The 9,774-nt window shown below is 40.7% G+C and overlaps 1 protein-coding gene across 1 annotated transcript; it reads right to left on the reverse strand.

Annotated features, from left to right (window-relative positions):
• Positions 1 to 410: 410 nt before the first annotated feature.
• Positions 411 to 9,199, reverse strand: LOC138827971 (olfactory receptor 10C1-like). Its single transcript, XM_070023544.1, has 2 exons — positions 8,369 to 9,199; positions 411 to 575 (listed from the first exon to the last, which is right to left on the reverse strand). The coding sequence occupies exons 1-2, from the start codon at positions 9,197 to 9,199 to the stop codon at positions 411 to 413; spliced, it is 996 nt and encodes a 331-aa protein (XP_069879645.1).
• Positions 9,200 to 9,774: the final 575 nt, after the last annotated feature.

The following is a 9,774-nucleotide window of genomic DNA, read 5'->3' on the forward strand; positions in this document are numbered from 1 at the left end:
ATAGCAGAACTCTCAGTGATCCTAACAATGACAGATAGACTTGAGTAATAGTAGAACCTGCACGTTCCAGTGTTCATTATAATGGTACTTTTATACAAGTAATTATTAATGCCGCGTAAATCGAATGTTAACATATTACTCCCTGAAAACTAGATTGAATCTAAAAGCAATCTAGGTCTTGAGGTTTAGGTTGTAAAGATTCCCATTTCCTTTAATAGTAAGTTGTTGGATAGTCTCTATATTTGCTGATAAATATATACCTGGGTAAATTATTCACGTTCCAGAAAATCTTAAAAATGATTTCTATATGTAGAATGATACCTAAGTTTTCTTCTTCCACCTTTACATTCCGATGTTGTTTCTTTCTTTAAAAACATTTCATGGGGGCTTGAGAAAAATTGCTGCTACTTTCATTTTAATAGTTTGCAGTTTTGAAATGAAAGGATTTGGGCCTTTAAAGCCAGTTTCTTGCCCAGAGTTCTCCGCAGGGCTGCCTTCACTTCCTTATTCCGCAAACTATAGATGATGGGATTCAGCATGGACGTCACCGCTGTGTAGAAGAGGGCGAGGAGTTTTTTTTTTTTTTTTTTTTTTTTTTTTAAATTGTATTTTATTTTATTTGAGAACATACTGTACAGAGGGGCTACAATTACATGGGCAGAATAATGCATACATTTCTTACCAAGCATTGCAGCCTCCTCCTTTGTTTACCCTTCACTTCCCTTCCCTGCCTCCCCCCTCCCCCCACCCAATTTTACCCCCCTCCCCCCACCCAATTATACCCCCCTCCCCCCCCCCACACCGAAATTGTAAAGCTGGTTTTGACATGACATTTTGTACTTCTCATTGTTGCAACAGGTCCACCTGAATCCTTAAACGATTTGTTTGTCCCCATCTCCTCCACATGATATACTGATATCAAATATAGTGAAAGCGGGGGTTACACTGTGGGGGAGGGACATACAAAGCAATAAAGGAATAATCTTATAAATGCATTAGAAATACATGCATGAAAGAAACGAAAACATTAAAATACATATTTAAGGGTTCATTTTCCTAACATCACATTATCTGGCCTTTTCCGCTTGACTCATACCTATACTAGATATTGCAAATAAGGGAAACCATGGGACCTATGCTTCTTTGGGCCTGGCTTACTTCACTTAATATAATTTTTTCCAAACCTTTCCATTTCCTAACAAATGGGGAAATGTCATTCTTTCTGATGGAGGCATAGAATTCCATTGTGTATATATACCACATTTTCTTGATCCATTCATCTACTGAGGGGCATCTGGGTTGGTTCCATATCTTAGCTATGGTAAATAATGCTGCAATAAACATAGTTGTGCTGGTAGCTTTAGTGTGGTCTTGTTTGTAAACATTTGGGTAAATGCCCAAAAGTGGGATTGCTGGATCATAGGGGAGATCTATGTGAAGTCTTTTGAGGAACCTCCATACTGCTTTCCAAAGTGGTTGAACAAGTTTACATTCCCACCAACAATGAAGTAAGGTTCCTTTCTGTCCACATCCCCTCCAGCATCTGTTGTTATTAGAGTTCTTGATTTTTGCTGTTCTAACTGGAGTGAGGTGATATCTCAATGTTGTTTTGATTTGCATTTCTTTTATGGCTAGGGATGTTGAACATTTCTTCATGTGTCTATTGGCCATCCTTCTTTCTTCTTCAGAGAAGCTTCTCTTTAAGTCTTTCGCCCACTTATTTATTGGGCAGTTGTTTCTTTGAGGATTTGTTGTTGGGTGGTTTAATTTTTTGAGTTCCAAGTATATTTTTGATATGAGACCTTTGTCCGTTGTATGGCTAGTAAAGATCTTCTCCCAATCGGTGGGCTTTCTATTGATCTTGCCAGCTATGTCATTTGCCCTGCAGAAGCTCTGCAATCTTATGCAATCCCATTTGTCCAACCTTTCTTTGATTTGTTGTGCTTCCGGGTCTCTATTCAGAAAATTTCGACCTGAGCCAAGGAGACCTAGGGTTTCTCCTATTCCATCCTGTAATGTTTTCAGAGTGTCTGCTTTGAGTTCAAGGTCTTTGATCCATTTGGAGTTGATTCTGGTGCAGGGTGATATATAAGGATCTAGCTTTAGTTTTCTACATGTAGTTAACCAATTTTGCCAGCACCATTTACTAAAGAGGCTGTCTTTCTTCCATTCTATTGTTTTAGCTTCCTTATCGAAGATTAGATGGCTATAGGTCTGTAGGTTCATTTCTGGGTTTTCAATTCTATTCCATTGGTCCTGAGGTCTGTTCTTATGCCAATACCAAGCTGTTTTGATTACTATGGCTTTATAGTAGAGTTTGAAATTTGGTATTGATATTCCTCCAGCAGTGTTCTTTCCGTTGAGGAGCGTTTTTGCTATTCGGGGTCTTTTATTGTTCCATATGAATTTTTGGATTGCCTCCTCTATTTCCTTGAAGAATGAGGGTGGAATTTTGATAGGTATCGCGTTGAATTTGTAGATAGCCTTGGGAAGTATTGCCATTTTCACGATGTTAATCTTGCCAATCCAGGAGCATGGGAGGTTTTGCCATTTTTTAAGTTCTGTGTTGATTTCCTTTTTCAAGATTTTAAAGTTTTCATCATAGAGGTCCTTCACTTCTTTGGTTAAGTTAATTCCTAGGTATTTTATTTTTTGTGGGGCTATTACAAATGGAGTTGCTTTCCTAATTTCAGCCACACTTTTCTCATTGTTGGCATATAGAAAAGCCATTGATTTTTGGGGGTTAATTTTATAACCTGCTACTTTGCCAAAGTTTTGAATCAGCTTGAGTAATTTGGGAGTGGAGTCTATGGGATTCTTTAAATACAAGATCATGTCATCTGCAAAGAGGGAAAGTTTTATTTCTTCTTTCCCTATTTGGATCCCCTTTATGTCTGCATCTTGCCTTATTGCTGTAGCTAGGCATTCTAATACTAGATTGAAGAGAAGTGGAGAGAGTGGGCATCCTTGTCTTGTTCCTGAGTTAAGAGGAAATGGCTTTAGTTTTTCACCATTGAGTATAATGCTGGCTGTAGGTTTGTCATATACAGCCTTTATTGTATTGAGGAATGTTCCATGGATTCCTAATTTTTCCAGAACCTTTATCATAAAGGGGTGTTGGATCTTGTCAAATGCTTTTTCTGCATCTATTGAGATAACCATGTGGTTCTTATTCTTGCTCCTGTTGATGTGATGAATAATATTAATTGATTTGCGTATATTGAACCAGCTTTGCATCCCTGAAATGAATCCTGTTTGATCATGGTGTATGATTTTTTGGATGAATTGTTGAAGTCGATTGGCCAAAATTTTGTTGAGAAGTTTTGCATCAATGTTCATCAAAGAAATGGGTCTATAGTTTTCTTTCTTTGATGAGTCCCTGCCTGGTTTTGGGATGAGGGTTATGATGGCTTCATAGAATGTGTTTGGTAGTGAGCTTTCTCTTTCAATTTCATTGAAGAGTTGGAGGAGTATTGGTGTGAGCTCTGCTTTGAAGGCCTTGTAAAATTCCGCTGTAAAACCATCTGGTCCTGGACTTTTCTTAGCTGGGAGGTCTCTTATTGCTGTTTCTATTTCAATGCTTGATATGGGCCTGTTAAGCTGGTTTAACTCATCTTGGTTTAGTTTTGGCATGTCAATATTTGCTAGGAAAAGGTCCATTTCTGTCAAGTTCTCAAACTTATTAGCATAAAGTTTTGAGAAGTATTCCCTTATAATGTTCTGAATCTTGGTTATTTCCGTGGTGATGTTTCCATTCTCATCTCTGAGTTTATTAATTTGGGTGTGCTCTCTCCTTTTTCTGATAAGGTTTGCTAAGGGTCTGTCGATTTTGTTAAGTTTTTCGAAGAACCAACTCTTTGTTTTGTTGATTCTTTCTATAGTTTTTTTGGATTCTAATTCATTTAATTCTGATTTAATTTTGATTATTTCTTTCCGTCTACTGGATTGGGGTTTATCTTGCTGCTCTTTTTCAAGGAGGTTTAGATGTGTCATTAAATTGTTAGTTTCCGATCTCTCCAATTTGTTGATGTAGGAGCTCAGAGCTATAAACTTTCCTCTGAGTACTGCCTTTGCTGTGTCCCAGAGGAGCTGGTAATTTGTGTGTTCATTTTTGTTGAATAGCATGAACATTTGAATTTCCTTTCTAATCTCTTCCATGACCCACTCATGATTCAGTAGTGTGTTGTTCAGCCTCCATGTGATACCGGACTTTCTTTGGTGGCTTTTGGTGTTGAGTTCTAATTTTATTCCCTTGTGGTCAGAGAGAATGCAAGGTATAACTTCAATGTTTCTGAATTTAGACAAGTTTGCTTTGTGGCCTAAAATGTGGTCTATTTTAGAAAACGTTCCATGTGCTGCTGAGAAGAACGTGTATTCTGATGCTGCTGGGTGAAATGTTCGGTAAATGTCTGTTAAGTCTAGTTGATCTATGCAGCTGTTTAGATCTGCGGTTTCTCTGTTGAGTTTTTGCCGAGTTGATCTATCTAGTGGGGAGAGTGGTGTGTTAAAATCCCCAACGATTAATGTCTTTGGATCTATCTGGGATTTGAGGGAAAGTAGTGTTTCTTTGATATATTTGGGTGCTCCATTGTTTGGCGAATAGATATTTAGAATTGTAATATCCTCCTGAAGGAGAGATCCTTTAATTAGTATGTAGCGACCTTCTTTATCTCTTCTCACGAATTTTAATTTGAAGTCTATTTTATCTGATATTAGGATTGCAACTCCCGCCTGTTTATGAGGGCCGTTTGCTTGGTAGATTTTGTTCCAGCCTTTAACCTTGAAAATATGTTTGTTTTTACGGGCAAGATGTGACTCCTGCAGGCAGCAGATAGAAGGGTCTTGTTTTTTAATCCAACTAGACAGTCTATGTCGCTTAATTGGAGAGTTCAGTCCGTTAACGTTAAGAGATAGGACTGAGAGGTATTTGTGAGTTCCTGCCATGTTATCCACCTTCTTGGGGGCTGTGAAAACTGGGTTCTTCCTAAGGTTCTTGGATTCTCCGTTTGTGTGCAGTTTCTTGGCCTTTGTTGCGTTCTTGTTGGTTTTCTATGTGTAGGACATCTTTAAGAATCTTTTGCAGGGCTGGTTTGGTGGAGATGTATTGTTTCAATTTTTCTTTGCTATGGAAGGTTTTTATTTGGCCTTCAGTTATGAAGGAGAGTTTAGCTGGGTACAGTATTCTTGGTTGATAGTTGTTTGTTTTTAGGGCATGGCATACGTCATTCCAGGCTCTTCTTGCTTTGATTGTCTCTGCTGAGAAATCTGAGGTAATTCTAATTGGTTTCCCTTTATAGGTGATTAATCTTTTCTCCTTGACAGCTTTAAGGATCTTTTCCTTGGTCTGGGTTGATCCTGTGTGGATTATAATGTGACGGTGGGATGTCCTATTCTGGTCTGGTCTATTTGGGGTTCTAAAAGCTTCTTGTATCTGAATAGGCCTATCTTTTTGTATGTTTGGGAAGTTCTCTGCTAGGATCCTGTTAAACAAATTTCCTAGACCATTAACTTCTGTTTCTAGGTGCTCCTCTACACCCATTATCCTTAAATTGGGCCTTCTGATGGTGTCCTCCAGGTGTTGGATAGACCTATCATATTTCTTGGACTTGTCTTGGATGGTTGTATGTTCTTTCTCTATAATATCTAGGCTGTCTTCAATCCCTGAGATTCGATCTTCTGCATGGTCTAACCTGCTGTCAAGACTCTCTACTTTGTTTTTTATCTCTTTTCCTTCTAATTGGTCAGCTTTGATGGCTTCAAGTTCTTTGTTGAAGCTCTGTTTTAGGTCTTGTATGAATTTCTTTACTTCCTTAATTTGGTGTTCAGTGTTTGTTCTCAAATCACTTAGTTGATTGGTTATGGTTTCTTTGGACTCCCATTCCTTCTGTTGGGTTCCATTCAGCATTCCCTTTGTGGTCTCCCTGACTTCCTTCAGCTCTTTGTTAATGGATTCCATGAATGTCTTTAGTGATCTTTGTGTATTCTCTACCTGGTCTCTTAATTCGTGAATTACTCTTTGATTAGTTTCCTCCCTTCTGTGGGATTCCTGCAGTTCTCTTTGAGTGTTCTCTGCCTGCTCACGCCATTCCTCCCTTTCTCTTTGAGTATTCTCAAGTTGTTCACGCAAATCCTGTATCTGTTTTTGAGAAGCTTCCTCACGCTTATGATATTCCTGTATAAACTTCTGGGATGCCTCCTCTCTCTCCCTATCACGCTCATACAGAGTCCTTTGTACATTGTCAAACTTCTCATTTATCATGTTTGCTATTAGTGTTTGTAGAGCTATTTGGGAACTCTCCTCTGGATTATTCTGTATCTGTTCTAATCCCTGATTATCAAGGTTGGGAATTGAGATACCCGAATTTGCCATTTTTCTTGTGTTTTTCCGGCTTACTCGGCCCATTTGAGATAAAGATTGCACCAGTTTTGTGCTAGAACACTATCTTAAGGCAACCATCAACCAAAGTTTGCATTTGTACAGTCAATAGTCTACAGATACAATCTAGTTCAACAGATACATCTATTCAACATCAAACGACTATATGTTAAAGGACTTCGAACCGCAGAAAAGAATTTGGAAAACCAGAAATTATTAGGATTAGTGAGAGATGTGGGTAAAAAATAGGAATAGATTGGTGTGGGGAGGCACAAGGAGAGTTAACTATGTCCTACTCACAGTGCAGGAAATGGGTTGGGTAGGATGCAAGTAGAGAGAGAGAGAAAAAGAAGAGACGGAAAGGGGTATAAAGAGAGACCAGAAAAAGAATAGAAACGTAAAAATTAATGTTATTATAGAGGTTAAAAGACCGTCTATTTAGAGAGGAATGTGAATATGTTCAGAGAAGGGGAGGGACATTGAGGAGATGTGAAAAGCTTTAAGGGAGAAGAAAAGATCAGAAGTTCAGTAGAGCTAGATAAAAAACAAAAAGATAATTAAGAAAGAAAGAAAAAGAGAAAGAAGACAAGAAAAGAAAGGAAAACTCTCATTCACGTAATTCTGAAATAAAAATTATAAGATGAGAAAAAAAAGTTACTGGAAAACAATTATTTTTTCAGAAGAGGCAAAAATTAAAGATTGATAAAAGTTTTAGAAGGGAAAAAAATTTATATACATATATATATATATATATATATATAAGGTAACAAAAAACAAAAAACAAGCAAAAAAAAGAAAAGAAGAAGAAGAAAAAAAAGAGAAAAAAAAAAAAAAAAAGAAAAAAAAAAAAAAAAGAAGAAAAAGAAAAAAAAAAAAAAGTCTTTTGATTTTTTTTTTTTGTTTTTTTGTTTTTGGGGGGGGTGGAGTGGGAAGAATCCTGTATCTCCCTTTTGTCTGCAACCAGTCTCTTGGAGTCTCTGGTCAGCTTGAGGTCCTGTGGCTTGATTGGTTTCTTAAGTCAGTTGGTTGGAAGAGGCAGAAAAATGCTCTGCTTTACCCAAGATTTTGAGATCCCCCTCCCAGGTTAGTTTTCTGGGAGGGTGGTCTGCTTTGAGAGTCACAAAAGAGGGGGATGTGGTGATGAGGCTAGGTTCTGGGTGGAGTTGAGGCCTTTCAGCAAACAGTAGCTTTTCCCTGGGGCTATTTTGTGATAACTCACAGCGCCCAGCCTGGAGCCATTCTCAGGGTTTCTGTTTTTCAATTGATTGTGGTGGCTGCTAGAGGGAGGGGCAGCCTCTGGCTCTGGTTACCCAGTGAGGCTAGGCTGGCGCCTGTGCTGGGTGACTTTTCCCTGGATGGAGCTGAGTCTGGCAGGTCACTTCGGCGTTAAGTTCTTGTGACCTGCTAAATGACTCATTTTATTCCAAGGCCTGAGCTGAAGCTAGCAGCTCCTCCGAGCTTTGTCGGTATCCAAGATGGAGATCACCGGTGCTGGGGGGGGAGGGGTGGCCTTCCTTCCTCTGCTCCCTGAGGAGTGAGGATGTCGGGCTTGTACTCACGCTGAGTCTTGGGTCCTGGGTCGTCTCTGGTGCCGAGTCTTGGATCCTGGGTCGTCTCTGGTCTGCAAGCTGCAGGGTGAAGATGTCCGCTCTTTGTTGGTTCTTGCTGGTGTTGAGTAGAATCCGCTCGGCCGCTGCGTCTGGCTCCTTCGTCCCGGACTCTCTGTGTGAGCGCTCAGGTATGGCCCCCGGCTGTGGTCTCTGCCGCTTGCGACCCTGTCGCCGCCGCAGCCGCCGTGGCGGCTGCTGGCGACCACTTGCCTTGGCTTCCCCTCTCTTGTCTAACTCTCTGTCCTGTGATGGCACACTTGGTGTGATTCTCTGGCTTAGGACTGTTCACTGGAACTCTAAAGCTGCTTTCTATGCGAGAGCTTGTTCAGATTCCAGCTTCTCCTCCGCCATCTTCCCGGAACTCTCCGAGGGCGAGGAGTTTATCGGTTCCTGGTGAGTGACTAGCCTTGGGCCTCAAGTAGGTGACTGATGCTGAGCCAAACAAAAGTGTTACCACCAGTAGGTGGGAGGAACAGGTGGAGAGAGCTCTGTGGCGGCCCTCAGGTGAGGGCATGACCAGCACTGCAGCCAGAATCCTCGCATAGGAAGCAAGGATCAACACAAATGGGCTGGAAATGCAAAGGACTGCGGCCACAAACATGGCCACCTCGTTGTGGGATGTGTCTCCACAGGCCAGCGCCAGGATAGGGGGGAGGTCACAGAAGAAATGGTCAATCTCACAGGGACCACAGAAATCCAAGGAGAAAATATAATTAGTCTGGCCCAAGCCCACTATGCATCCCATCCCCCAAGAAACCATCGCCAAGTGGGCGCACACCCCACGACTCATCCGTGTGGCATAGTGGAGTGGGGAGCAGATGGCCATGTAGCGGTCGAAAGCCATGGCCGCCAAAAGGCAGCACTCAGTGATACCGAAGAAGGTAAAGAAGAACATCTGAGTGGCACAGCCCTCCCGAGAGATTCCCCGAGCCTCACTCACGAGGCTCTGCAGCATCTTGGGAATGACAGAGCACGTGTAGCCGATCTCCAGGAGAGACAGGTTGGCCAGGAAGAAGTACATGGGGGTGTGCAGCACTGGGTTGGTGCAGATGGCAAGCGCTATGAGCGCATTGCCAGTCAGGGATGCTAGGAACATGAGGAGGATGAGGGTGAAGAGAAGGAAACATTGTTCTGCGACCTCGGAGAATTTGGCAAATACGAAACGTTTGACAGACAAGCTGTTTTCCTGCCACAGGGAGCAATTGAGGCTCATCTCCTGGAATAGAGAGGAGCAAAGTCAGGTGAAGTGTTTTCTCACGAGGACCATTTGCTCCTTTTAGTTCCTTAGTTAAATCAAAGAGGGAGATTTCTTACAATTTCAAACTTCACAAAGTTCAGACATCACTACTTATCCTTATATTTTAACATCAGATCATGTTCTATGTTTTGTATATTCACTGATGTTTCAAAATTGTACGTTTTTTCTATGCACAAAATAGGAAAATCATTTTACCTCCATTCTTCCTTCATGCCTTCCTGACACTAGTTGTCAAATAGTTCCAATGAAATAGTTTCTCATACCTGATCGTGTCTTTCCATTTCCTTTGCTCCTCATTTGCTTTCTCTCAGCACTTCAACAACCTTGATCCTAGAGAAATTTGCACTTACCATTGTATGTATTGGGATTCTCCAATGAACAGAACGTCTCTCTTATCAAATGAGAGTTATAGTACAGCAATTTATATATTTTACATAATTTTGTGATTTAAATGTTCACTAAGTAGTTAATGGAGGATATAACTTGACTTGTGTCAGGGTCAAAAAAGAAGAATCAGGAATGTTTTCTAG

Source organism: Dipodomys merriami, unplaced genomic scaffold, assembly GCF_024711535.1.
Source record: "Dipodomys merriami isolate MVZ:Mamm:240054 unplaced genomic scaffold, mDipMer1.0.p SCAF_16, whole genome shotgun sequence".
Taxonomy (NCBI): Eukaryota; Metazoa; Chordata; class Mammalia; order Rodentia; family Heteromyidae; genus Dipodomys; species Dipodomys merriami.

Bases quoted from the DNA above. Each gene is read 5' to 3' on its own strand.
- LOC138827971 (XM_070023544.1), bottom strand. From the start codon at position 9,199: ATGAGCCTCAATTGCTCCCTGTGGCAGGAAAACAGCTTGTCTGTCAAA. The intron at 576-8,368 runs AAACTCCTCGCC...AAAAAAAAAAAA, and splicing joins GTCACTCACCAGGAACCGAT to AAACTCCTCGCCCTCTTCTA.